Below are 27,985 nucleotides of genomic sequence, written 5' to 3' on the forward strand. Positions count from 1 at the left end.
CACACGGCCGGGCGGCGGGCTCCGCCCCCGCGAGGCCATCTTGGGTGCGGCGCGGCTCTGGGCGCGGCCATGCCAGGTGTGGCACTTCCGCCCTCGCCCCAGGGCGGGGCCCGGGTGCTGGGCGCCGCCATGTTGGGAGTGGCAGGGACAGGCAGGTCCCAAAGGGAAGGGCCTGGAACAAAGGAACGCCCCAGTGAAGGGGCTGGGGGGGCTCAGAGCCCAAAGAGGGGAGGACCTGGTGGGGCTCAGAGGGGAGTCAGACCCCGACAGAGGAACCTGACAGGGTTTAAACCCCAAGTTAAGGTGCCCTATTGGGCTAAAAAGAGGATGAGACCCCAAAATTCAGAGTTCTGGCAATGCTCAGAGAATTCTGGCAGGACCCAACCCCCATCCCGAGGTGGCCAAAGGGAGATTCCAGCCTTGCCCTTGGGCTCGGAAACAACTCAAGGTCTCCCAAAGCACCAAATAAACCACCCACAACCAAAAGTACTTCATTTTTCCTAATAGTTTAATTAGACTTTAATGATTTATTGCTCATCTGCAAGGATTAATATTGCATTCATTAAAAATCATTCATATACAAAATAAACCTCTCGCTCCCGGCCCGACGCTGCCGCCGCCATCACCCCCAGGCTCCCCCACCATGGCTTATCCAGACATGGAGCCCTCGCACTGAGATTCCACCCGGGATGGGTGGGAACGGGGAGGGGGCGGGGGGGCCAGGACCCCCGGGCGTGGGGGGCTCACAGGGAACGGGGGATGCTCCCGATCCTTCCCACCAACGCCCATCCCAGCTCGCTAAGCCGTCCCCGGTGAGGTCTGGGGGATGGTGGAGGGGACCCAGGTGATCCCCAGGATCTGTGGGGGAGCAAGGCAAGTGATCCCCAAAATCTATGGGGCGACCGTCCAGGAGGAGAGCAGGCAGGGTGGGAAAGAGGAACAGTCAGAGGACACGGAGGAGGGGATGAGACTGGGATGATCTCAGCCACCAGCACCTCTCCCATCTCCTGGCCCCCCAAGGAGCTCTGCACCCCCAGATCTGCAAATTCCCTGGCAAGGACCCGTCCAGGTGGATCCCTGGGAAGGGGGAAGGAGCAGCTCCATGATCCGGGAGGTGCCAGCAGCTCCTTGCCTCCCTTGGGTGGGGAAAGGAAGAGGAGATTTGGGGAGGATAAAAATAGCCAAGAGGAACCTCAGTGGGTTGGAAGGAGCTTCCCACACCCCAGCACAAGCTGGGAAAGGGAAACGCCAGCAGGGAGGGCATGGAGGAGGTGATGGGAGCAGCTGGGGCACACGGGGAGAGGGTGAGGAAAACAGCAGCAGGGAGCAGAGGGGCCAGGCTGGGGTATGGGGAAGGCTCATCTTTGCATCCAGCTCGAAAAAAAAAATAGTGAAACACCCCCAAAACCCCCCCAGCCACCCTCAACACCACCCGGCGCTTCCCAGAGGGAGATGGGAAGGCGGCCACGTCCCCAGTGCTTCCTCTTTAAAACATCTGAAAACATCCCCGCCCTCTAAAACATCTCTGTGAGGATCAAAAAAGGAAAAGAGGAAGGAAAAAACAAATAAACAAACGGAAAAAAAAAATGTTTAAAACTCAATTAAGGTGCAGTTTGGCTAAAAAAAAAACCAGAACAAACAAAAAACCTAGGAGAGATGAGGATAATGCTGGGAAAGCGACCCCCATCCGGATTCAGATTAGCACCCTGAAACACTGAACTCCCCTGGACCCAGGTGGCCAGCAAACCCAGGCCAGCGGCCACCAAACCTGGGCCACCTCAGAGCAGGGACCTGGGCTGGGCTTGGGCACAGTCACCCCCCTTTGCCAGGTGTCCTGCAGGCCACTCTGCTCCCAGGAAGCACCCGGAGCAGGGATCTAGCAGCTAAAACTGGGCTCTTTAAGGCAATTTAGAAGTTGCAGATAATCCACACAAAGAAATAGAAGATAAGGTAGAAGAGCATCTCCGGATCCGCAGGGAGCCCGGCTGAGACCGACATGGGCTGGAAAGGTGGGAAAAAATACAAAATAAAAGCCCAAAAAAAAAACCATTGCTGCAGGAATGAAGTGCCCTTGGAACAGCAGGAAAGGGAAAGCCCCTCCTGGAGCCAGGGCTGGGAATCAGCGGCTTCAGCCACATGAAAGCAAGAAGCAAATAAATCCCAGGTTGTCTGGCAAGATCAGACAGGGATGTGATCATGGAGAAGGGGGAGAAAAGAAAACCTGACCTTAAAATCACAGATAAAATGTAAAAACAGGTTCTGGTGGTGGTCAAGGGAAAAAGAAAAAAAAAAAAAAGGTAAACCAAAATAAAAATGATTTTTAAAAATAATCTCTCAAATGTTGCCTTGTGTGGTCTGGTCCTTCATGGAAATGGTCCCGTCAGTATCTAGGAGAGAAGGAAGGGACAGTGAGGGACGTGGGAGGTGCTGCTGTGCCAGGGCAAGGGGCTCCCCCAGGTATGGGATTCCAGGCTGGTTTGGGCTGGCAGGGACTTTAAAGTCCATCTCATTCCATGGGCAGGGACACCTTCCACTGTCTCAGGCTGCTCCAAGCCCCGTCCAACCTGGCCTTGGACACCTCCAGGGATCCAGGGGCAGCCACAGCTGCTCTGGGTACCCTGTGCCAGGGCCTCCCCACCCTCACAGCCAAGAATTCCTTCCCAATATCCCATCCATCCCTGCCCTCTGGCAGTGGGAAGCCACTGAGCCTTGTCCTGTCCCTCCAGCCCTTGTCCAAAGTCCCTCTCCAGCTCTCCTGGAGCCCCTTTAGGCACTGGAAGGGGCTCTAAGCTCTCTTGGGAACCTCCCGGCTCTCCCAGAGGAGCTCCAGCCCTCAAAGCATCTCCATGGCCTCCTTTGGACACGCTCCAGCAGCTCCACACCCCTCTGCTGTTGGAGACCCTGGAGCTGGAGGCAGAGCTCCAAACCCATGAGGAGCTGGGAGCTCCTGGCCCAGCAGCTCTCACCTGTAGTAGTTGGGTTTGAAAGGCCCATTTTTGTTGAGTCCCAGGTATTTGGCCTGATCGTCCGTCAGCTCCGTCAGGTGGGCGTCGAACGACGGCAGGTGCAAACTGGCCACGTACTCGTCTGGGAAGAGGGAAAATGGGATCAGGGGGTCCACATTCCCCACCACAACATGGGCAGGTGATGACTGCAAGGCCTGGCTGGGCAGCACCCCAGATTCACCATCACCCAAAGCAGAGCTGAGCCCAGGCCTGGGCTGGATGTGCCCCTAAAGGCATAAGGAGGGCATGGAAAATCCCAGAGAAGGGAGGCTGCAGGATGTGGGATGCCTCCCACGCTGCAGAACACTAAGGAAAACACATCAAATAACAACATGTATTTTAAGGTCACTGCCTCTGGTGCCTTCCCTGAAGTCACTGTCCCTCTGGAAGTGTTTCTCAGCCCAGGCTTGAGTTCTCCTGACACTGCTGGCACACAGATTCCCCAGGGAAAAGTCAGTTCCTTCACTCACCCATCTTCTTCGGCAGCAGGTAAACGTCCTGCTTGTACCGGCCCTCGGGAGCGTTGTAGAGCTCAATCAGAGCCAGAGCCTGTGGAGAGCACAGGGATAAGCTGGGAATAGCCAGGAACGGCCACCAACCTGGGCAGCACAAAGCTCCCAAAGGCAGAGAAGGATCTGGGAGCTGGAGGGACAGCGCAACCATTTCCAACATGCCTTGAGGGAAAGGCTCCCACCACAGGTACGTCCCTCTCTGGGTCTCCATAACCCCACGGTAGGGATCAGAGAGCAGGGATCAGATGCCACCCAGCTTGTTTGCAGCATCTGGGCTCAACACCCCAGGGAAAAAGCCCAGGTTTAGGGTTAGCAGCTCTTCTCCTCGTAAACCACACAGCTGCGGCAGCACGTGGGAAAGGAGGGGCTGCTCCTCAGAAACTGGCAGCATCCAAAAACCAGGATCATTCCTTCAGGAGAGATGAAACTGCATCCCCCGAGTGCTGGCTTCCAGTGCTGGGAACCCAAGTCCAAAAGAGAGGCCTGGTCCCTGTCCATTTGGACTGGCTGGAGTGAGGACAAGGGAATTCCCCGCTGCCAGCCTGGCTGTCCTTCCCCACGAGCACCAGTGCCACCAGTCCCTTCCGTGTTCCCACTCCAATCAATCCCCTCGGTGTTCCCAGTGCCACCAGTTCCCTTGGTGTTCCCAGCCTCAACAAAGCCTTGCTTTGAGGTAAGCTCAAACCTGTGCTCCGTGGGCTTAAACTCATGCTGGGGGAGCTTAAATCTGTGCTAGAGGGGCTTAAACCTGTGCTGGGGTAGGTTAAACCCATCTAGGGGGGGGCTCAAACCTGTCCTGAGGGGGCTCAAACCTGTGCTGGGGTAGGTTAAACCCATCTAGGGGGGGGCTCAAACCTGTCCTGAGGGGGCTCAAACCTGTGCTGGGGGGGCTTAAACCTGTGCTCAGGGGGGCTTAAACCTGCCTTCCAGCCCAGCAGGATCTGTGCCATAAAACCACTCATTGAAAAGCTCTCCCAAAACTTGCTGTACCCAAAACACTGGGTCCACGCCAGCAATAACTCCAGCCCAGACAAAATGGTATTTCTGGCAGTGGTGCCATCCCAAGGACCAATCCCAGTGTGTTCCCAGCTCCTTCCAAGCCATCCCCACCCTGAGGCTCGTGCAGAGCCCCACCCGTGTACGGACCTGCGTGGTAGCCGTGATGGAGAGAACGAAGGTGGGAACCGTGGAGCAGCTCAGGTTGAGCAGACGGCCCTGGGAGGAAGCAGGAGGAGTCAGCACGGAGCTGGACGTGCTCCCAAATCCAAACCAAATTGAGTTTCCAGATGGAATTCACCTCCACCCCCTCCCTGCACAGGGGACCAGGGAATAAGGGCACAGGGAACCAGAGCATTTCAATTCTGCTCCAGTTTCCACCTTAACCCTTCGTTTCAAGGCAGGGGAATGTTGTGGTCCCTAGAAAAGCCAGTCCCTCCTCCTGCCAGAACAGCTCCTGTGGGAAGAGGAGCCACCCAACGCCTGGGAAACCCTGCACAGATGGGGTTTGGCTGAGTGGGATGAATCCCGGCTCAGAAGAACAGAGCCAGATGACACCTCTGTGGCTGCATGTGGGATATGACACACCCACCCTCAAGAAAAGGAAATAAAAAATAAATAAAATAAATCAAAAAACCCTTTTTTGAACCCTGAAGCTCCTCCCAGCACTTTTCCACCTGGCTAAATCCGTGACTTCCTGATGGAGGCCCAAAGCATCACGGCCCAGCTCTGAACACACCTCAGCCAGCAGCACCACGCGCTTCCCGTCCGGCCAGATGACGTGGTCCACTTGGGAGCGGACCCGCTCCCAGGTCAGCTCCGGCGTCCGGAGGCTGGTCTGGAAGAGGAGGAGGAAGAGGCTGCAGTCATGGCAGGAGCCGGCAGGTGGGCATGGCCGGAGGCACCGGCACTCACCACGTCGATCTCGGTGTTGGAGTGGCCCATGTTGCACACGATGCAGCTGTTCTTCATCCGATCCAAGTGCTCCCTGGTCACCACGTTCTTGTTCCCTGCAGGCACAGAGGGCACAGCTGATCCCACAGCAGTGGGAACACAAACCCTCTGGGTTCCCCGTCCCTGAACTTGAGTCAGAGAAGCTCGGCTTGGGGTTACATCGGATGAACTTCCACTGGGACACGAGCCCTTGCAGCTGTGACAGCAGGGAACGTGGGGGACAAGTGCTGTCATGGAATATCCTGAGCTGGAAGGGATCCACAAGGGTCATCAAGTCCAGCTCCTGGCTCTGCATAGGACACTCCCAACAATCCCACCCTGTGCCTGAGAGCGTTGTCCAAACACTCCTTGAGCTCTGGCAAGACTGGGACCGTGACCATTCCCTGGGGAGCCCATTTCAGTGCCCAAATCTTTGATCTTTGCTCCCATGAATTAAGCAGGCTCTAGGAGATCCCAAAACACGCTGAGAACATGTGGCCGAGATGTCTCTCTGCTCTGGGCCAGGACTGTGCTCAAAGAGGGAATCAGAGGAAAAGCTGCTGGCAGAGCCCAGCTATTGTGGAACGTTAGGAGCACACAGCAGTGAGGAGTCCTCTCCATTCCCAGCTCCCTCAAGACCCCACTAGGGAATGATGCTCCTCAGCCTGCTCCAGCCTTGTCACCCCTACCTGTGCAGGTGATGACGACATCCACCTGACGGATTACTTCGCTCAGCTTCACCACCCGAAATCCATCCATGCTGGCAAAAAAGGGGAATAGGGACCATGATGAGGAGGAGAAGCTTGTTCCTTCTCTGCCCCAGGCCATGTGGGATCTCAGCAGCTCCAAACTGCTCTGGCAGCAGCCCGGGCTCTCCTCTACCCCTCCAGGAACACCAGTGCCATGAGGGAGGGCTGTGCAACAGTTGGGGTGTCCAACCCACTCTTGGAAATGTCAGAGGAGCCAGGAACATGTGGCACAGAGGCTTGAGCAGCCTCCCCAAATCAGCCAGTGAACATCCTCTGCCCAGTACCCCATCCCTGAAAGCTGCCCCAGCCCTTCCCCATCACACCCCAACGAGGTGCATGTTCTCCAAAATGAGCCACAGATCCCCCTGGCTCCACACCAGCCTCAGGTAGGGTTTGGAAGAGCAGATAGATACTCCCAAGCAGACGGGAACACCTTACCAGGCTTGGAGAGCGCAGATGGGGTCGATCTCTGTGACGTACACGATGGCTCCCAGGGCTTTCAGGGCAGCACAGCATCCCTTCCCGACCTGCCAAGGCAAAAGGATCACAGTGAGGCAGGACACGGACACACCAGTGCTACAGTCCCTTCCCTACACAGCCCAAGCCCATCCCAGGCTGAAGGATCCTCATCCCAGCCACCTGCCAGTGCCAGGAGCAGCCCAGGATGTACCTGGTGAGTGGCACAACTGCCACAAGCCCAGCTCCCCCTGCAAGACCACCAGCTTCCCACTGCCAGAAGGCAATATCCTATATAGATGGGATATTGGGAAGGAATTCTCCCCTGTGAGGGTGGGGAGGCCTGGCACAGGCTGCCCACAGAAGCTGTGGCTGCCCCATCCCTGGAAGTGTCCAAGGCCAAGAGATTTCCCACCCCAGTGCTCTCACAGCTTGTGCAGCCCCAGCACTGCAAGAGCCTTTCTCCATGCAGGAGTTAAAGACAGCCTAGAGGAGTACACAGTGCCCCCTTGCCTTTAAGCTAAAGGATTTCAGAGCCATCCTGAACTCCTCAGGGGGCAGATCCTCCATCCCATGCTGCCACATCAGCACAGGGAGCACAAGGCTCCTGCAGCAGCATTTCGGACTCGCTCCCTCTCCTCAGTGGAAAATTAAAGCAAAATTAAACACCAACCTACGCCAATACCTGCCTGTGCTGCACCGACTCTGCTCAGCCCCATTTTCTGACCAGCAAGGTGCCAGACCAAAAACATCTTGAGAGAGACCCTTGCTTATCACCCAGCTCCAGCCTCGGGTCTACTGAACACAGGCAGGCAGGGCAAACTGGGACTCCAACTCACATCCGAAGGGGAAGCCATTCAGGGTGAACGGGCTGGGAGAGCTAAGGGGGTTCAGCCTGGAGGAGAGCAGGCTACAGAGAAACCTTAGAGCCCCTCCCAGTGCCTAAAGGGGCTCCAGGAGAGCTGAAGAGGGACTTTGGACAAGGGGTGGAGGGACAGGACAAGGGGGAATGGCTTCCCACTGCCAGAGGGCAGGGATGGATGGGACATTGGGAAGGAATTCTTGGCTGTGAGGGTGGGGAGGCCCTGGAATGGAATTCTCAGAAAAGCTGTGGCTCCTCCATCCCTGGAAGTATCCAAGGTTGGAGGGGGCTTGGAGTAACCTGGTCTAGTGGAAAGTGTCCCTGTGCATGGCCGGGGGTGGAACTGGATGAGCTTTAAGTTCCCTTCCAACCCAAATATGGGTTGGAAGTCTGGGATTCTATGATTCTGTGACACTCCTGTTTTGAAGAAGTCCAGTAAAACTCAGGACAGGCCCTGGAGACACCACCACCCAGCCCAACTCCTGGCTGGAGAACCAGGCACCAGCCCAGAGCCCTCGGCAAGAGTCAGCACAGCCTCTTGGTCGAGCAAAGCTGGGCTCCACTGGTGCCTAAATAAATTAGGGAGCAAGTTCCTGCTGGGAAGAGCCTTTGCAGCTCCTGCCAGGCCCTGCACAGTGCTGGAAGATAAACACCCACAGGGACGTGCACAGATGGAGGGAAGGTGGCGGCTCCCAGCTCTAGCTCTTCCAGGGTAGAATCAGTTACAAGTTCATGGTACAATTCCCCTCTGCCGGAGTATTATTCTCAGGGAGAAGCCGCCTGCCCTGCTCAGTGACAGCCAGGCTGGATGCTGAACCTGGGCCAGGGACAGCAGATGGGAGTACCCGTGGGTAGTTATAATTCAGGCCAGTGTGTCCCAGCAACTGCCGGCTGTGCAGCCCAGTTAATCTGCAACAACCTGGGAAATCTGATCCTTGATCTCCACCCTCCCAGCAGATTCCAGGAAGACTTCCCTGGTTATCGCTCACCAGGTTGGATCTACTCCTTACAGTAAAGGGCGAGTGGCCTTTGCACAGGGAAGTGCAGGATGCTGAGCCTGGGGGAGGGCAGCACAGCTCACGGAACTCACCTCCCCATAACCACAAACCACCACTTGCTTCCCTCCAAACATCACATCCGTGGTCCTCTTCAGGCTGGGGGACAGAGAGAGACCTGTGTTGGGATCAGTCAAGCCCAAAACCAGGTGAAAGCACCAGAGCCTGATCTCTGCTTAAGAGCAGCCGGAGCCAAACCCACCTGTGTGGAAGTGCCAGTGGGGAAAAGGGTTGGACTCACCCATCCAGGATGGACTCCCGGCAGCAATACAGGTTATCAAACTTCTGCTTGGTGACGGAGTCATTCACGTTCATGGCTGGGACACAGAGCTTCCCAGCCTTGGAGAGCTGGTACAGCCTGGGAGAGGGCAGAGGCAGGTCAGAGCAGACAGCAGCGACTCCCTGAGATCTCCGGCTCTGCCTTCCCAAAGCTCCCACCTGTGCACGCCGGTCACACTCTCCTCCACGATCCCTCGGATCTTCTTGAACACGCTGGGGTACTTCTTATACACCCAATGGGTCAGGTCCCCACCATCATCCAGGATCTAGAGAACAGGCAAGGCAGAACAGGGAGCAGTCAGGCCTCCCACTGGCAAATGCACTGGCTGAGGACAGGATGGGGAAAATGATTTGGAGAAGCATCTTCAGGCACTGCTGCAGGGCTGTTCAGGCAGAGGCCTGGGGACCAGGACTCCTGGATTTCCCCCCGTGCTTGCAACTCGGGGTCTCCTCCAAAACACTGAGATTCCTTACCCCTGCATGGAGCTGCTGGATCCTAACAGGATTTCCTGCCTCTGCTATTGCTCTGCAGCCTGGAAAGGTAACCACAGGCAGCACTAACTAACTAGGCTGAGCTCAGGACGCCACAGCATTCATGCCCTGAAAGCAAACGGGAGAGGAGAGACTGTGGGAGGTGTCATGGTGATCACTGGTGACCACAGACCATGGGGGCACATCAGCTTTGGCAAGGGAAAGGTCCCCACTATGATCCCAGCTGAGAGAGGGCAGACGGTAGCTGTGCTGGGAGAGGAGCAGCTTGGAGCAGCTCCTGGAGGGGGAAAGAGGTCCCATCTGCTGGCTCGTGGGAGCTCCACCGGGAGCTGTTCCCTTGCCATTGGGATGTGTCAGCTCAGGACATCATCTCTGCAGCTCCTGACAGTCCCATGGCTGGTCCCAGCTCCTCTCTAGCTGCCATTCTCCAGAAGCCTCCCTTCAACGAGGCCCTTGCAAGACCAGCAGGCCCCCAGGAACAGCCCCAAGGTGGAAGGGTGAGGAACCCCATGGGCACTTGGCAGAGGAAGAGGAAGGGCTGGAGAAGGCTCCTCACCATGTTGGCCTGCCAGCCATCGACGTTAACACAGCGGTCAATGCACCACCAGAAATCATCCTCTGACTCCCCTTTCCAGGCAAACACGGCAACACCTGAAAGAACAGGAGCATCCTTGGAGTTTGCTGGGCTTGGCAGAGCTCTCTCCTGCTTGGCCAACTCCAGAAACACATGGACACGAGAGCCAAGGGGCCATGCAGAGATCACACCAGGATCAGACCTGTCCATCCCTCCCTAGAAGATATTCCCCAAAAATATTAATTCCCTAAAATAGAAATAGAAAATAAAAGAAAAAAAAAGATACAAATATATCATAAAAACCAAAGAAATAACAAAAAATAAATAATAAGAAAACAATACTATTAATAATAATTATATTATACTATTAATAATAAATAGTATAAAAATATATAAAATAGAATTAAAATATGGTTAAATACAAAATTTAAATATATTTAATGTTTTTATGATTTTATATTTATTTCTATTTATTTTATTTGTTCACATTTTATATCTTTTATTTATATTTTATATAAAACACATCTATAAGCATTGCGTAAATATCTATACATGTATTCCTACGTTTATATTGCATATTTTAGTGTACATATATTTATACATACCTATAAACATAAAATACATTATCATTTTATTTATAAAAGATACCATATCATTTTAATTATAAAATACACTAACTATAAAATATTTCTAGCTATAAAATATAACTATAAATAAAACATAGATACATATTAAATGAAATAAATACAAGGAAAAGACGAAGCTCCCTAGGAGATTTCCCCTGGGATCAGGCCAGGGAGGCAGGAGGGGCTGCGAGGGCTCTGGCCCGGCCGCACTCACCAGCCTCTGCCAAGGCCGCGGCCACTTCGTTCTGGGTGGAGTAGATGTTGCAGGCAGACCAGCGGCACTGCGCTCCCAGGGCACACAGCGTCTCGATCAGCACCTGCGGGACAGCAGGGATGCCCCAGGCGTCAGGGATGCCCCGGGATGCCCCTGGCACGAGGGCAGGCCTGGGGTAGCAGTGATGGGCATAGGAACCAAACGTTGCCCTGCGGGAATGCCACCAGCACAACCTTTCTGAAACACTTCCGGACTACTGAACGGGCCTTCTCCCATTCTGAAGAGATCAAGTTCTTCCCCAGGGAAAAGCTGATGTCCCACCCCAGAACCCCCAAATAAGCAGCCACTCACCGCAGTCTGTGCTGTGATGTGGGTGCAGCCCACGATTTTAGCTCCAGCCAAAGGCTTCTCCCCCTGGGCTCGTTTCCTGAGCGAAATCAGAGCAGACATGTCTGCAAAAGGAAGAGAGGTTTTAATGCTGGTTCAGGCCAGAGGGTCCCCTCTCTGCCTTTTGGGGTCTCCCAGGATACCTCCAGCCCCAAAAATTTGTGCTGTAGCTGTTACACAGGCAGGGAGAAAACTCCTCATCCCTGGCCTGGCAGGTCTGTGCAAAACGGGACCAAAACACCAGTGCCATTTGTCACTTGACCAAGGGACAAGGAGAGAGGTAAGGAGGAGTCTGGGACTGGCACTGCCCGGGGAAGGCACCTAAGGACAGCCACCAGTCCTGTGGCAGCAGGTGAAGCACCTGAACTTGAAAACAGAGCTGCCACGTCTCGGAAGAGCTGCTCTAAATTTGCCTGGATTAGCTTCGCCTTCTAAAAGGAAAGGAGAGTTACCCAATCACCCCACTGGAAATGGTAACTCAGCTTCCCACAAGCCCCAGGGGAAGGGGTTGGGATTTTCAGCTTTCATCTCTCTGAAGGTGTTGCAAAATCCTTGTCCATCCAAAGCCAACAAAACATTAAACCCTGCAAGAGCTCTGCTCCTGCTAGAAAAGGGATGGGACACAGCACCAACGTTTGCTGGTGCATCTCGCTCTTCCCTAACTGATTTGGGGGAAAACCAGGATATCCAAGGCTGCAGCAGGAGTGGGAATTGCCAATGCTCAGCTCCTGGTCTCCAGAACCCGTCCCAAGCCCCAGAAGCCCCACACTCCACTTTGTACCTTGTTCAGCAATCTCGATCTCCCGGCGCCCAAACTCTGCCTGTTTGATGTTCTTCACACAGAAGTTGCTGCTGCCTTTGGAGTTGGTTTGTTGTTTCTCTCGGGGGGACACCTCGTCATCAGAGCTGTCCGTGTACGAGGCAGCTAAACCAAAAGAGAACTGAGTGTTATGCCAGGCCTTATGAATCCAGGAACCTCCTACCCCATGAGGTTTCTGCTCTGGTTCCCTTCCCACCTTTCACTCATGGCTCAAACTACCAGTTTCCTAATGAAAGCCGACACCCTGAAGGAATTTTGCACACTTTTTCTCTAAAACAACCCAGAGGTAACAGGATTATCAACTGGCAATCAATGCCTGAGCTTCGGGGACGCCTGCAATCGTTCCCTCAGCGTCCAAGTACAAACAGCAGCACAAATCCTGCCACAGGGTGTGAGCAGCACGTTCACTGCAGCACTGACGCTGGGTTTGGGACAGGAACACCCAAGGACAAGGACCTGGCACCTACCAGAGCTGTAGCTGTCGGTGGAAGACTGGGAGATGGAGCGGGACAGGGACCGACGGCCCGTCTTGGTCGGGAATTTGGTGAACTCCTGCATGTCATCTGCAAATTGGATTTGCTGGGAGCAAAGGAAAGAAGTGCTAAATCAGGAGGTGATCCTTAGGGCACGACACCTTCCCAAGCTGCAGGGACCCGCAGATCCCTTCAGTCCACGAAAATTAACGTCACCAAATACAAGGCTACTGATGCCAAAAATTAAACCCCTTCCTCTGCCTGAACAACTGTCACCACAAGGTTAAAGCAGATTTGACACATCTGAAGATAAAAAGAGCACCCTGAAACATCCCCTTTAACCCATTCCCAGCTCCCTGAGGCTCCTTCAGGAATCACACGCCTTGTACAACCCACATCCCACGTGGAGGCAGAGCCCCTGCTCGCACAGCCCCTGCCCCAACCAATCCCAGCAGATTTCTGCCAAAAAATGCAGCAGCAAGAAAGCTGGGGTGGTCCCTACAGATCCCTGGTGCTTCCAGGCTCTTCCCCAGGGGCAGAGCATCCCGCAGGTTAAAAACAATGCACATCCTTCCAAAACTGACACTAAAAGCACAGGAAAAAAACCTCAGCAAGAGAGAACATTTCAACAAAAAGAAGTTGACATTGCATTGGCTTTCAGCCTCCTCTGCAGGACAAGATGTTTCCATTGGAAGAGAACCCCCAAAACAGCCACCTCTCTCAGCCAGAGGCAACTCAAGGCTCCAGCACCTTCCACCAGTTCATCAAATGTAGCTGCGTTGAGCCAAAAAGAGAGGAAAAATAACCCAAAACTGCTCAGCTGCTGCGCTCGCCCCGAGTGAGCAGCCAGCAAAGGGCCCTATTGCTGCTCCTGCCAGAGAAAGGCGATGGAGATGAAAGGGAATTAGGGAAAGCAGCAGCAAATCCAGCCTGCAGCCCCCTCCCCGCTGCCATGCAGGAGACCCTGACAAAGAACCCCAGCACGGCCCCTTCCCTCAGATCGCGTCACTGCAGGATTTAATTTTGCCATTTAACAGGGATGAGACATCATGGCAGGGAGTGGGATTAACAAAGCATCCCCAAGACCCAGGAGACCTCGAGAGGAGTCCTGGAGAAATCAAGATGATGGAAAGAGACAGCCCAGAGTGGCCTCAAGGAGGGGTTTTCTGTGCCACAGCCATCCCAAAAGCTCCCTGAAAGCTTTGATGCAGGAAACAGGCTTCGGAGAGGAGAAGAATGAAACTATTTAGTTGAAATGATCCATTCCAGAAAGGAGGAATCTGCACAGCTGGGGCAGCTGCAGCACCAGTACGGCTTTCTGGGCTGGAAAAAGCAGCCATAGTTCTGCAGAATCCCAGCAGATGGGCCAAAAGCAGCATGGTATTCCACTTGGGAAGGGACAAAGGGGACACAAAACCCATGGCTCACTCCAAGGGAGGGCAGGTGGAATGATGTGGGACTCCAGCATCCCTTCCAGGAACTGACTGGTGGCAGATCAGATCTATCACCACACCCAGCCAAGCATCCCAGGCATTCCTGTGGGTGCTCCTGCTGCAAGGTTTCCAGCCAGCTCCTCCATCCTGGACACATTACAGTCCAGTACCTGCTTCCAACCAGACTTCCCAGCAGACTCCAGTTGGATTCTGATGCAAATTACTTCAGTTTGTATTAGTGGAAGGAATGGGAGTGATAAACAGAGACAGCAGGTTTGGTTTTGCAATTGTTTGAGGTCATTTGGTGCAGAGGGAGGATTCGGAGGGCACCACAACCTCCATCCCCATAGGAGAGCAGAGGGAAGATGCAGAGGGCAGGATCAGGAGGGCATCACAACCCTATCCCCACGGGACAGCAGGGGGAGGATGCAGAGGAGACCACAACCCCCCTGGGTTGTTTTAGAGAAAAAGAGTGCAAAATCAGAGGGAGGACCTGGAGGGCATTGCAACCTCCATCCCCGTGGGAGAGCAGGAGGAAGATCCAGAGGGCACCACAACCCCCATCCCCACAGGAAAGAAGGTTCCAGGGATAAGAGGAGGAGAAGCTCTTCCAGGCAGGCACCAACATTGTGCTCAGGGTGTATGGCTGGAGCTGGCAGGTTTCCCAACAAGGAATGATGGTGCTGGAATTTGTTCAAGGTCTATTGCTTGGATCAATCTTCCCCAGACAGCCTAGGATAGGTTTGTGGCATTTCTGTGCCAGTGGCTCATGGGCACTTCCAAGGAGGAAAAAGTATCAGCAATTTCAGGACACAAGATTTCCATGCCTTCACACCAAGTTCTTCCTCTGGCAGCTCATCAAACCAGAGGGTATAAAAACCATGCCCCATAAAACAGCTGCTGCCATTAAAACAGCATAAAGTGGTATCTGAGGAATTTTCTCTATCTCAGGGAAAAGCTTCCAGGGAAGAGGTGACCCAGGAGGGAAAAAACAGAAGGCACAGTGCTCCAGCCCAGGGTGCAGATCTGTCCTGGCTTGCAGCATCCAGGATGAGTGAGCTCCGGGACAGTGCAATTCCCTTCAGGGAAACGTGCTGCCTGGATGGTCTCATGGAACAAAGCTCATTTGAAATGCAGTGGAAAAGAGAGGATGGCACAGAGGGATACTGCTCTCCCCAGTCCCACAACATCCCACACCACAATGCATCTCCCCTTCAGGGCTCCAGCTGTGAGTGCTGAGCCAGCTCTGAGGCACAACCCCACTCTGCAAGAGAAACAGCAGTTTTAGAAACATGGGAATGAGGGGGTTGAATCCAAGGGTAGAGAAAAAGCAAATGCTAAACAAACCAAGTGCTGAATTACCCCCAGTAATCCCTGCCATGGCTTTACCAGGGCTCAGCTGAACTCCCCAGCTTAGCAAAATCTGCCCTGGCTAAAATTATCATCAAACACCATGAACAGCTCCCAAATCCAACAAACCATCCGAACATCCAACCCCCCTGAGCCCAGGAAATTACCGCTGTGTCCGGCAGCGCGAGGAGGGAGCGGAGGGAGGTCGGACAGGCACTGGAGCAGAGGTGCGTGACCAGTGCCCTCCACGTGCCGGGCGCTCGAGCTGCATTAAGGAGACAGAGAAAATCTCCTAATCCCTCTGCCTGTCATGGGAATTGGAATGAACGGCATTCCCAGCCGGGGGCTGCGGGTCAGCGCTCTGTGCCTGAGCGGGATTGAGGCTGTCCAGCTCCAAAGAGCACAGCCACGAATCGCATCCCAAACTTCATCCTGCTGGAAGCAGCTTTTCCAACCGGGTGGAGCACAAGGGTTTAAGAGCAAGGAAAATATTTTTTCATCCCAGAAATTCATGGTCAAGGAGGGAAAACAAGACAGCACCCATTTTTCTGCACAGGAATGAAGCCAGGGGTTTTCAGCATCAGTGCCCTGGAAAAGGAGGAGATGGGGCTGGAGACCGAAGGGGCCAAATGAGGAACTCCTCACTTGGAACAGCAGGGATTTTGGGATACGTTCTGCAGGAAAACAGCAGGATCCACCATCTCTTGCCAAGTTCTTCCAGAGCATCGCTGCACACTGCCCGCTCCCGGTCACACCAGCCAAGCCAGGAGGACATTTTCTCCCTTTGGGAAATCCACTGCCACTGTGCCCATTCCCAGGCAGATCTGCCATTTCCCAACAACAGCCACTCATTTTTAGCTCAAACCACCCTTTCCAGGGCTGCAGCTGGAGCTGAGGCAGCATTGTCCTTACCCACCCTATTTGGCCACACTGCCCAGAGCACCCCAAACCAGCAGGCAGCTGAAAGACCAGCTTGAACAAGCTTCTCTCCAGGTTATAAGGATAGATCCAGTGAGAACACTGGTGGGGCAGTGCCAAACCCAGCAGCACAAGTGTCCCCAGCACACACAGCCTCATTTGTTTGATTATTACGACACAGGGAGGGCAAACAGATTGCAGGTCTGGATTGGCACCATCTCACCAAACTGGCAGCTTGTGACTGCAGGGTGTGCCATCCTCCATGGCTGATCCCAAGGACTTTCCCAGTGGTCAGGCAGAAGAGCAGTTTTTGGAGCTGACAGAGTAAGAAAATTCCACTCCCTGGCTCCAGGGAGAGGGATTTGTAAATGCAGCTGGATTTACCCCAGGCACAGGTGAGCTCAGCATGTCCCTCTCACACATGACAATCCCACTTTGCATTTTAACACTTCTTCCATTCCCAGAACAGCTCCAGAGAAGATGCTTAAGCTCCTTTGTTGTGCTACACATCCCTGACTGCATCCCATGCAGCCTTGGGGGAGAGCGGGAGCAGGTTGTGGAAGGAAAAGAGAAGGAAAGCATCCACCAACTCACAGCTGATGCAGCTCATCAATGCACAGGCTCCACAGGGGAAAGGACACGGGCTGGGAAGCAGCTTCAGGCTCTCTTCCTGGCACCCCCAGGTTTGCCTCAGCAATCCTTTTTTCACTATTATTATTTTAATTTTTTATTCGGGACAACGTGAGTATCAGCACATACACAGCCATGGGAGAAGTGCCCTCCCAGCCACTTCTGTCCTGGATAAGCGGTGGAGGGACAGGAGCAGGCTCTGCACATCACCCAAAAGAAGCAGGAAGCAATGAACCATCTAAAACCCTCCAGACTTCCAAGTCTGACATCCGTGGATGTGAGGACACAGCACAGTTGCCCAGGGAGAAACAGCAAAATGGGAGCAGAGCATCTTCCTACAGCCACACAACCACCAAAAAGCAGAAGAGTCTCTGCAACCCACTTCTGCCCTCCCAGGAGGAAGCCTGGAAGGATCCAGAGTGCTGGGACCTTTTCTTCAGCTGCAGAAAACCAGCAGCAGGGATGAGGACTATTCAGAGCAGTCAGTTCCCCTTATTTAATGTGTTCTCCCAAACAAAAACTCCCTGGCAGAGGCTGGGAGGGCACTGCCAGATGCCCACACTGCCAAGGCAGCCCTGACGTGACCTGTCTTTTAAGTTCATCATTTCTTTGTCATTCCTGGAAATTCAGGCAGACTAGGAATGTTTTACAGCTCAAACGAGCATCCTCCTCCTCACCAGCCCCGCTCCCACATGAGACGGGAGGAGCAGCTCAGGGCAGGGCTGGGTTTTGCCCACCTGGAGATTGGCACCTTCAGGTTTCAGTCTCCAAGGATTCCTTACCCACAGAAGGACGTTCCCTCCCGGAGAGCTGCTGGTTTTTCCCGAGGACGAGCTGGCTCGGGCGTTTCTAAAGGACAAGTTGTTTTAATCCACTTATTTGCAGAAGCGACTCACCACAGCATCCAGGGAGGGCAGAGGCATCCCAGGGAATGAGGCTCTTCAGCCTCATCAGCAGAGGGGAAAAAGGTCAGATAACCAGTATTCATTCCAGGTCAAGAAGAAGAGAGAACAGCTTTGCTCGAGCCACCTCCTCAGGGAAGGGATGGAACTCTTCCATGCTGTTTTCACAGCCACCCAGTTCCCAGAGCAGACCCCGAGCTTCCTGACGGGGAGAAAAGAGCCACTGCCACGTTTCACATGTTTGCCTCCCTCAACAAGGGACTGAGGCCATCCCAAACCCGCCAGCTGCAGGTTCCCAATGCTCCCAGTGTGTGTCCCTGTGCTGGCCCCTGGAGCTGGCCCCATTCCCACTGCGGCCATGCCAGGGCGCTGGGTTTGTTTAGAGGACTTGGCTGCCCTGTCCTCAGGCCCCCTCTGCTCCGCTTCCAGGCTGGAAGAGCCAGCCCCTGTTCCCACAGGACAGTGTCTAGACATGAGGCTGGAAACAGGGGACACACAGGGGGACACAGCTCCTGCTCCACCATCCAACAGGACACGGATTTTTGGTGTGGGAATGAGCAAGGCAGACAGGGATGGTTTTAGGGCTCTTCTCTTGTGAGGTTATCCAGACTGGAAGGGTATTTCTGGATTCTTTAAGGATGGAAGGAAAGGAAAAACGAGGTACTCGGAGAAGAGGGATGGGGGATCAGGACCAGCAAGACTCCCACCCAGAGGACTCACCATCCTCATCCCCAAACCACTGGGGAGGGGTGGAGGCAAATTTGCCTCTGCGACTCAAACCATCCCATTTTCCCATCTCCAAGCTCTGGTCACACGTGGCAGCACAAACCTGGATGGCAAAGGGCTGCACAAATTCACATGAGGCTATGGCCAGGCCCATGGAAGAACCACCAGACTCCCAGTTCAAACCATCTCAGCAGCAAACGAATCCCCAGGCAGAGCCCATGGCCAGGGGAAGGTGGGGGATTCTCCCTAGCAGTGACCACTGCTTCACCCCACCATTCCACAGGGATGCTGGAAGAGCAGGAGAGCTGCTCAGCAAGCATCTGCTGATCCTCCGCAGCCTGAGCACCAAGGGCTCTGTGGGAGCTGGAAGTGGAACAACCCTCAGGAAAAAGGACCTGCTTCTGCTCCAGGTGTGGCCTTTGCAAGAGGAGAACTTTGTCCTGGTGGTTCCCCCAACTTTTAGAAGAAACTCCAATGCTCCATTCAGACATCACAACTGGAAGAGTTTCCTGAGGGTGCTGCTCTGTGAACAGAAGCACAGCCATGTGGAATTTGGTGCTCCTGGATCTGTATCTCTCACTCCCAGAGGGTTCACAGGGCAGGCAGGCTGTTCTCCCTAGAGGCACAGACCTGCCTAGCATTCTCCCAGCCAACTCCCTGAGCAGGAATCCCAGCCAAATCTCCACCTGGAAACCTTTACACTCCTTCCAGCAAAGAAATAAAAGGGCACTGAGGTGCTGGCAAAGCAAACCAGCCAAGCCCTGTCCCAACCTCCATCCTCCACTGCCAGGGAAAGGCTGGTTGGGTAAAGCATTGAGGAAAAGAAAAACAAACCAAGTTTCTGTGAGTCCAAGAGGAGAATTAAGGACTTCCACATGAATCCCAAAACTCGGCAGAGAAAAAAAAACACCAGGAAAGAAACAGATCCATTCCAAAGGTTAATAGGCTGGGAATCACCACAAGATTTCAGTCATGATGGGAATCACTGCAAATGCCAGTTAAAGGAAAAAGAAACAGAAGGAGGGATTCCACAAAAGAAATGTGATTTTGAGTGTTAAATAGTAACTGGGGATAAATCCTGCCTCATAAACACCTGGAGGTCAAAGGTGAGCTCCAGCAGGAGCAGAGGGAAAGCTCCCCATCAGCAGATAAGGACGCATCTAGTCCTTGGACGGCAGGAATAGAGGGAAAGGCTTGGGCCTGGCTTTAATGGAGCAGGATATCTCCTGAAACGCAGAGGGATATCTCCTTCCTGGCAGGAACAGCAAAAGTCCAATGTCTGGGATCCCTCAGGGCAGTGAACTCCAGTCATGTCTCACAGGTTAACCCCATAAACCCCCTGAATGGGCAAACAGCAACTGGTCTAAAGATATCCTGGATTTCTCACCTCTGGATTCATCCCCAGTGCCTACCCAGCTCATGGCACAGCACGTGTTTGGGCAGCAGGATAATTAGTATTAATTGGAGTTACCACACTGGAAGAACTGCACCGACAAGACAAGGTCATGTCCTTGCAAGAACAAGGGGGAATGACTTCCCACTGCCAGAGGGCAGGGATAGATGGGTTCTTGGGAAGGAATCCTTCCCTGTGAGGGTGGGGAGGCCCTGGCACAGGGTGCCCAGAGCAACTGTGGCTGCCCCTGGATCCCTGCAAGTGTCCAAGGCCAGGCTGGACAGGGCTTGGGAGCCATGGCAGAGGATGGAACTGGGTGAGCTTCAAGGACCCTTCCAACCCAAAGCATTCCACTATTCCATGACTGTGGGTTAAATCACTTCCAGCAGCTTATGGGGCAATCTGAGGACTGATGGCCTCCAACGGGCCAGCTGGCAGAGCTGGAAGCTCATGGAAATGTGTTTGTGTGTCAGAGCTGAGAGGGAATCAGCTTTAATTAGCATCAATTTTTAAACTAATTAGAAAATGCCTCTCCAAGCACTGTTGTATGAGACCAAGGGAACACTTGGAAGCACGGTCAAATGGCTCATTCAGCAACACCTCATGGTCTGAAGGGAGGGTTTGCCACAAAAAACCCACCAAATTGAGAAGCCCAAAGTTCTGCTCCGTAATCCTAAAGCAGCCCCCGTGTTTTGGGGGAAGAATCACTCCACTTGGCACTCTGGGTGCCCCACCTGCCTCCTCTCCTCCCCCCAAACTGCCTTGGAGAATCTCAGCATTCCAAGACTTCTACTGGTCTTTCAAGAAACCAAAACAGCAAATCCCACTCAGGAGCGGCTCCAGCTACTTCAGCTACCTTTAGCTGATCCTCCATCCCTCTGTCACAGCTTTAAGGGAAAACACCCTGCAGGATCAGCATGGAAACAGGAGCTGCCTGTTCTGGAAAACTGGAAATCCATCCTCCCCCCGCCCTGACTCCCAAAGGCATCTCACAGTGGTATTTCCACTACAGCTGCCCATTCCTCATTTACCAACAGACTATTTTCAGCCCTGGAAATTACTTGGATTTTGATGCATCTGCTGAGAGGCAAAGCAGGAGAAACCTCTGGCTTCAGCATGGGCTTTTCCCTGCTCAGGAGTCTGAGGAATCACCACCAGGATGGACAATCACCCTCCTGGATACTGACTCGTGTCAGAGCAAAGCCAACCTTCTCCTGCAAACAGGGTGATTCCATGAAGCCCCTTTCTTTTAAAGGAGGCAGGAGGGATAGAAGTGATTTCCTTGTGGAGATGGCAAGTTCACAGAATATTTGGAGAAGGGGTTAGTTAATGTAGGAGACACTGTGCTGCCTGCAAGATGCTGACGGCTCCAAGGTCAACAGGGATCAGCCAGATGTTCTCGCTCCAAAACATGCCAGGTTGGATGCAAAACTCTCCCCACGGTGCAGGAATGTGTGAAATCTGGGGCTCCCTGTTGGGAGGCGAAAGAAGGAGAGGCAGAAAACAGCAGACACAGGCTGAACCTCACCCTCATCTGGAAGGAGGACACCAAAACATGAATTTCAGGAAGGCAAAGCCCCAAGGACCCTCCTTTTCCAGGCTGCCCACTTCTTCTCACTCCAAAAGGCCAGAAGGAGTGATTCCCTCCACCCACACCACATAGATAAACCAGGCTCCAGCAGCCCCCACCCAAATCCTGGCTCCTGAATCCAGGCAGCTCCTCAGCCAGGCAGGAACGGGTGCTGCCAGCCAGCTCCAGGTCTGTGGGGGCAGCCAAGGGGAAGCTGCACCCAGCTCCGAGGGCCACGGGAGCCTCACCCGAATTACAATGGAGCCTGTTCAAGGAGCTGGAACATCATGTCCTCGGCCACCTCAGTCCTTTGGCTGTCACCAACCTGAAGTAAACAGATTCTGCAGCAGCAATAAGCTCGTTACCAAGGCCACCGTATTGATCCCAAAGTGTAATTAAAATTCACAGTTCAAGCAGCCCAACTCAACAGGGCAATGGGGGCAGCTTCTCAAAGGCAGGACAAGCCTCAGCTTCCGCATCCCGCTTTCTCAGAGGCACAGAACCCATGGGGGGAGATCAGCTGTGAAAAAACAGCCCAAATTCTTCCCTGTGAGGGTGGGGAGGCCTTGGCACCGGCTGCACAGAGCAGCTGTGGCTGCCCCTGGATCCCTGGCAGTGTCCAAGGCCAGGTTGGATGGGGCTTGGAGCAACCTGGGACAGTGGAAGGTATCCCTGTCCATGGCAGGGCTGGCACTGGGTGAGCTTTAAGGTCCTTTCCAACCAAATGATTCCCAAACTATGGCAGCTTTCTCTTTGGACCTCTGGGCCATCAACCAAGATGTCCCAGAGCACCCATTCTCAAGAGTTAACCACACCAGGGAATCCTGCAGGGATGATGTGGACAGAGGGGGATGGTGCAGAGTGGATTCCGGCACTGCTGAGGAATTGTCCAGCTCCCTGAGAAGGGGCTCCACACACCCTGCTGAGGTGTCCTCCTTGGTGGGACTCCCTGACCCTTCTCCCAGCCCCTTATGGATCCAACCCACAGTTTCACCACGAGTCTCACTCTGGGAGAAGTTCTGGCACAAAGTCCTTTGCGCCGTGGGCCCTCGGGGCCACCAGCAGGTCCCAGGACAGTCACCTGGAACGCCACCACCGTGTGCTGAGTGAAGGTGAGCCAGAGGCCCCAGATAAGCAGCTCTGATCAAAGGGCTCAGCAGGAAACACAAGGAGCCCTCAGCAAATGCAATCGTCACCTGCAGGAAAACTCCCAGTGATAAAAACACAGCCAGGCGCAAGCAAATCCCTCAGGCTGAGTGCTGAAGTTCCACACCTTTCCTGCTCCAAAATCTGGGATGAGGCACTCACCAACTCCTCAGAAGAGCAACATAGACAGGATCCTCACCTGCAAAGGATCAACACCAACCTGACCTTGAAAACCTGATTTCCAGAGCAAAATACCCTGGCCTCAACATCCAGCAGGGAGCACAGGAACTCACTCCAACATTTGCACAGGCTGGAAAACATGGAGAAAACTGTTCCCAAAAAAAGTATTGTGGTAGGCCGGTCCCCAGCAGAAGATAACCTGGCTTTTGGGGAAGGTCAAAAGAAAACACTGTGCTCTGCCCCTTCCCACACTCCAGACCTGGCTGCTCACGTGGGCAGGGGGCTCCCAGGATGGGTGGTCTCCATCCCCACACCATCAAAAGATGACAAGAGGTGCTTCTGAAGACTGGGAAGAATGAATATCCAACTCTTCTCCCAGCTCCAAAGGACCGACATAAGAGTGGAAACCCAGCCTCCTTCAGGGATGCAGGAGGAAAAGGGGGAAGCAAAAGCCACAGGCTCTAGCACATCATTTTGAAGACGGTTTGTGCCCATCAGACCCCCAAAACCTTTCTCCCCACTCTCTGGTTCAACAATTCAATCAAATGTCTTCTGGCCTTGCTGCAGTGCTAGGGCACCAGGACGAGCCTCCCCTCTGGACATCAGGGAGACCCTCCAAAACACCAAAACAACGGGAAGGTCCCAAGAGCAACTTAGAAAAAAATTAGGATTCTATCATTTAACACAGCACCAGGAGTGACCTGGCTGCCCCAAGCCCTGGTAATTCATCTCCACTCCAAACACCCCTGTGCTTTTTCTTTCCCCACTTATTAGGGTTTTCCTGCATCCCAGGGAAGGCCAGGCTCATCTCAGGACATCCATACAGAGGACAATGAGCTGTTCAACTCATCCCAGCCCAGGCACCTCATTATAAGAAGGAAAAACTGTCGTGACAGAGCAAGGAAGCCAAAGAAGTGAAGATCTGGGCAAAGGAATGAGGAGAGCCAGGTGCATGGTGCCTGCAGAACAGTGGGGCAGGAGGTGGTAGCCATGGCCCCAGACAGGCTGACAAAGGCACAGAGGATTTATGAGCAGCCACTCTAAGGAATTAAAATTAAAGGGACAGGAAAAACAAACGGCTACAGGAGCTCTGTCAGGACAAACAAGGGCAGTCTCGTGCCCCTGACAGCCCGAAGGGGAAGGTAGTTTATTATCATCCAGCCTGGCAGAGCTGCAGGGACCTGGGATGAGTCAGGACAGAGCAGAGCGGGACAGGAACAGGTCTCTGGGAATGGGCTGTGCGGGGCAGGGATGCAGCCAGCTGCAGCAAGGTCAGCGATCTGCGGGCCACTGCAGACAGCAACAGCAGGAATGATGCTCTGGAGAGGACACCCAGCCCTCCCCAGGGGCTGGCAGCTCCCCACAGGCTCCATCCCCCTCTCCCCAGCTTTTCCCTGCTCCATCTCTGCCACCCCCACACCAGGCAGCACCCGGCTGCTGCCACCGCAAAGCTGCAGCGCTGTGCATTAGCATTCCCCGCCACAGCCTGCGCGGGATCCCGCCGGAGCCGGCAGCCGCAGGGGCACAGCACCACCCAAACGCACCCAGCACCGGCTGCGTGGGGCACGCAGCTGCCACCCAACTCACCTCCCCAGAACGAAACCGGAGGCTTCAGCCCATCTCAGAGCCCAGGAATGCTGCAGGAGAAAGATCTGTCTGCAGCATCCATCTGTCTGCCAGCACCCAGGTGTGGAGGAGCCCCACAGACACTGATGCCAGCGGGACAAGGACACAGAGGGGTGAGGTGACAGACAGGGACACCACGTGCCAAGCCCCCTGCCCTGTCACAAGCACAGTGGCACTTGCTGTGTCCTTCCCACTCCAGGGCACCCACAGCTCGGCTCGGCTGGGAGTTTAAGGCTCCGCCGACCGGCTGACGTGGATTGGGAAAGCAACTGCTGCCAAGGGCACCTGCAGCCTCCAGGGAGGCAGGAGAGCAGATGCCCAGACGCAGCAGTGATGGCACACAAGGATCCGGAAGAGCACAGCCTGCCCTTGAGCTCTCCCATCATCATCTCCACATCCATGTTCACTTAACCTGGGTAAGCCACAAGCCTCAGCATTCCCAGCCTTCCCCAGCAACACCACAGCAGTGGCTGGAGAAGGTGGAAAACTCGGCATTGCTCACCTCTGCCTGCAAACCACTCCTGGCCAAAGAACCACCTCGCTCAGACCAAACTGGGGTTATTCTGTTGACAGCCAAATTCCCACGAGCTGCAGTGAAAACAGAGCTCCAGCAGAGACAGGAAATCCCAACTCTTGGGGGAAAACCACCCCATTCCTCCTTTCACCTCCACTGAGTCAGCTCCTACTTCAACCTGGAGTTGATCGTATTTAATCTCTTAATCTCTTACCTCCTGCTGTTTTTTCACTTTAAACAAATCCCTGACAAGAGGGAACAGCAATGGCCAGGGCTGGCTCCCAGCTCCAGGTGCCCTCAACAAGGAGACACCAATTTCTCCGCAGCAGCCATGGGGCCAGCGTGCTTCCAGCTGTATCCAAGATCTCCTGCAGGTCCTGAGCTGATACTGGTGGGCTCACACTGGCACTTTCCCCAAGCTCCAGCACAAGTTAAGGCTCCTCTGGAAAGCCATTCACAGAGAGAGACAGAGCCTGCACTGAGCTTAGCCACATTCCCACCCTCTCCCTCTCCAAACACCTCACCCAAACTGCACTGGCAAAGTTCAAGGAGCCCAAAAACCCCGGAGGGACCTGCTTCAGCAGCACAGCACAATCTTCCCCACCTCCATGCTGGTAAATCATCTCTCTCCACCCTTTCCCTGGCCTCTGACCATGCCAGGAGCTCCAGGGCAGCGAGCACAAAAGTCACTTCGACTTGCAGGGACTCAGAAGGGAGTTTTAATGGTTTAATTGCAATCCTGTTCTGAGGCATCCTTATCTCAGGATGGCAATTCTCCCTTCCTCAGTCTTTCATCCTCCTGCCAAGGCCTCTGCCATTCCCCAGCACTATTTGCAGGAACTAGCCAGGCAAGGAAAACAGGAGCCCGGAGCGATTTGTTCTCCGAGCTCAGCTCAGCGCGCTCCCCATCTCTGATGTTATCAGCTGATGTTATCAGCCTCAAATGTCGTGTGTCGCTCTGGGCACCTTCAATATCCTCACCCAGCCAGGAAAAGCTGCAGCAGGCACTGAGTCCAAGCAAGGCTCCTCATGCTGCACAACCAGCTATGTCTGCAGCAGAAAATTCTGGGGATACAACATCTCATCCCCCTGAGACACTGGCAAACTTGCCTCTGAGGATGCTCCATCAATTCCTTTTTACCACACAGATTTTGGTTCCAGGGGATGCTCTGGGATTCGCAGCCTGCTGTCCCCTCGGAGCAGCCTCGTGCTGTTCGCCCTGACAGAGACGATGGTTATGAAAAGGTAAAAACAATCCCCGAGTTGGAGCTGTGCTGAGCCACTGCTGGAAGAGGCCGATCCCAGCCCCACATTCCTCTGCTCCTTCCTCCAGGCTATGTGCACAGCCCAGATAAACAGGGCCTGGTCTCCAATCCCTGCTCCCTGAGAGAGAAGATGCCTCAAATCCAGCTGACCTTCCCCAAGGGTCAGACGCTCCCCAATCCCACCCGTGGCCAGAGCAGGCAGGGGAGATTCCCCCAGAGAATGAGGATGTGCCCATTCTCTGTGACTGCTCTGCCTTGGCATTCACGGCTTCTAGGCGGCTGCAGCCCCGAGGGGAACACAATATTCAGCTGCACAGATCTGTGTGGTGCTTGGAACATGGATCTGCCTCCCTGACAGGACTGAAACTTCAGCCCGGAGCACAGGGCCAGCTCCCCAGGTCACTGGGGTCCTGCACCTTGCTACAGTGGCAAGACCAGTGCTCGCCCACCCTCGGTGCCATCTGAGCATCCCACAGGGTTGCGGGAGCAGCACCGGGAGATCTCAGAGCTCCTGTGAGGCCTTCAAGGATGGAGCGGTACTGAAGTGACTCGGCAGCCTCTTCCTGAGCCCAAATGTGCTCCCACCCACACCTCCAACAGAACAACCTGTCCCAAAAAAAACTCAACACTCTGACATCTCTCAGCCACGCTTCTGAGTGACCCACAGCTAGTGTGCTGCTCCTGGCTCTTCCCATATAACAGGTCCCCCCTGCTTTGTCCCCAACACATAGCACTGTCACTCCACAGTCCCACACAAGTGGGACTGTCACCCCACAAGACCCCTGCCAGTCCCCTTCCCGGGGTCACCCTGTCCTCCTGCACTCCTATGCCACAGCCGAGGTCCCTGCTCTGGCCCCCAGAGCTGGACCCAGCCTGATCCCAGCCTCCCGAACCTGCCCTGTCGGTACCGGTCCTCCCTTCACCCCACACGGGCCAGGTTGTATCCCAGTACAGACCCCTCTCTCCCCAGTACCCAAGCCCTTCCCTCCCACCCCAAACTGGGACAGCAGCCCCCTGGCTCATACCTGCCACCCCCAGCCCGGACCAACCCCCTCGCGGGTACCAATGGCGAGGTACTGAATGGGAACAGCCCCCACTTCCCAGTTACCGCCAAACTGGATCAATTCCAGTTCTCCCAGCACAAACCTCCACCTGTGGGGCTGCTCTTCCCAGAGCCGGATCACGGTCCCCCCCCCTTCACAACCGAGGGATTCTCCCCCCAGCCGGGAAGCCGAACCGGAGGCTGCATCCCCCACGCCAACCGGGGCTGGTCCGCCCAACCAGGGGCCACTGCCGCCCCCAGAGCGGAGACTCTGAGCCCGCAGCCGGGGGCTGCTCCCCCTGAACCAGGAGCTGCTCGCCCCACAACCGGGAGCCTTCTCCCTCCGCCCCAGCCGGCGGCTGTGCTCCTGGAGAAGAGAGCTCCTACCCCGCAAGCGGGGGCTGCTCCCCCGAACCGGGGGCTGCTTCCCCCCTAACCGCGGGTCCTCCCCCGCCACAACCGGAGGCTGCTCCCCCGAACCGGGATCTGATCCCCCGCACCGAGCCGGCCCCCGCCGGCCCCGCTACCTTCTTGGGAGCCTTGGTGACGGTAGCCATGAAGGAATATTTCTCGGCGTCCTCCACCTCCTTGGCCTGCTTCTCCTCGCCGCCGGCGGGCTCCGGCACCGACATCCTGATGCGGCGGAGAATGCGGGGCGGGCCGCGGCCGCCGGCGGGACGAAACGGGACAGGGTACGGCGGGGCGGGCAGGGGGGAAGCACTCCGGGCGGGTTTGGCTCGGCCCGGCCCGGTTCGGCCCCGCCGGTCCCTCACGCTCGCTACGGCACCGCCGGCGTGCTGGCTGCGGCGGGTCTGCGGCCGCCGCGCTAGGGGCGGGGCCTCGTGACGTCACCGTGC

At 54.8% G+C, this 27,985-nt stretch overlaps 1 protein-coding gene across 5 annotated transcripts; it reads right to left on the reverse strand.

Annotated features, from left to right (window-relative positions):
- Nucleotides 1-490: 490 nt before the first annotated feature.
- Nucleotides 491-27,951, reverse strand: AHCYL1 (adenosylhomocysteinase like 1). 5 transcript variants are annotated; one of them, XM_039565325.1, is made up of 17 exons: nt 27,656-27,951; nt 12,428-12,539; nt 11,922-12,065; nt 11,105-11,205; nt 10,754-10,856; nt 9,896-9,990; nt 9,007-9,113; nt 8,810-8,926; nt 8,604-8,667; nt 6,634-6,722; nt 6,136-6,206; nt 5,429-5,523; nt 5,253-5,351; nt 4,664-4,732; nt 3,476-3,554; nt 2,967-3,087; nt 491-2,387 (listed from the first exon to the last, which is right to left on the reverse strand). In XM_039565325.1, exons 1-17 carry the CDS (start codon nt 27,758-27,760, stop codon nt 2,381-2,383), a joined length of 1,578 nt encoding a protein of 525 aa, XP_039421259.1. In that variant the 5' UTR covers nt 27,761-27,951; the 3' UTR covers nt 491-2,380. The 5 variants fall into 5 exon arrangements, with proteins under 5 accessions (XP_039421259.1, XP_039421263.1, XP_039421262.1 ...); XM_039565329.1 differs by lacking the exon at nt 27,656-27,951 and adding an exon at nt 24,269-24,476; XM_039565328.1 differs by lacking the exon at nt 27,656-27,951 and adding an exon at nt 17,661-17,927.
- Between the last annotated feature and the right edge of the window lie 34 nt (nt 27,952-27,985).

The sequence above is a fragment of the Corvus cornix genome, chromosome 26, assembly GCF_000738735.6.
Source record: "Corvus cornix cornix isolate S_Up_H32 chromosome 26, ASM73873v5, whole genome shotgun sequence".
Lineage (NCBI taxonomy): Eukaryota > Metazoa > Chordata > Aves > Passeriformes > Corvidae > Corvus > Corvus cornix.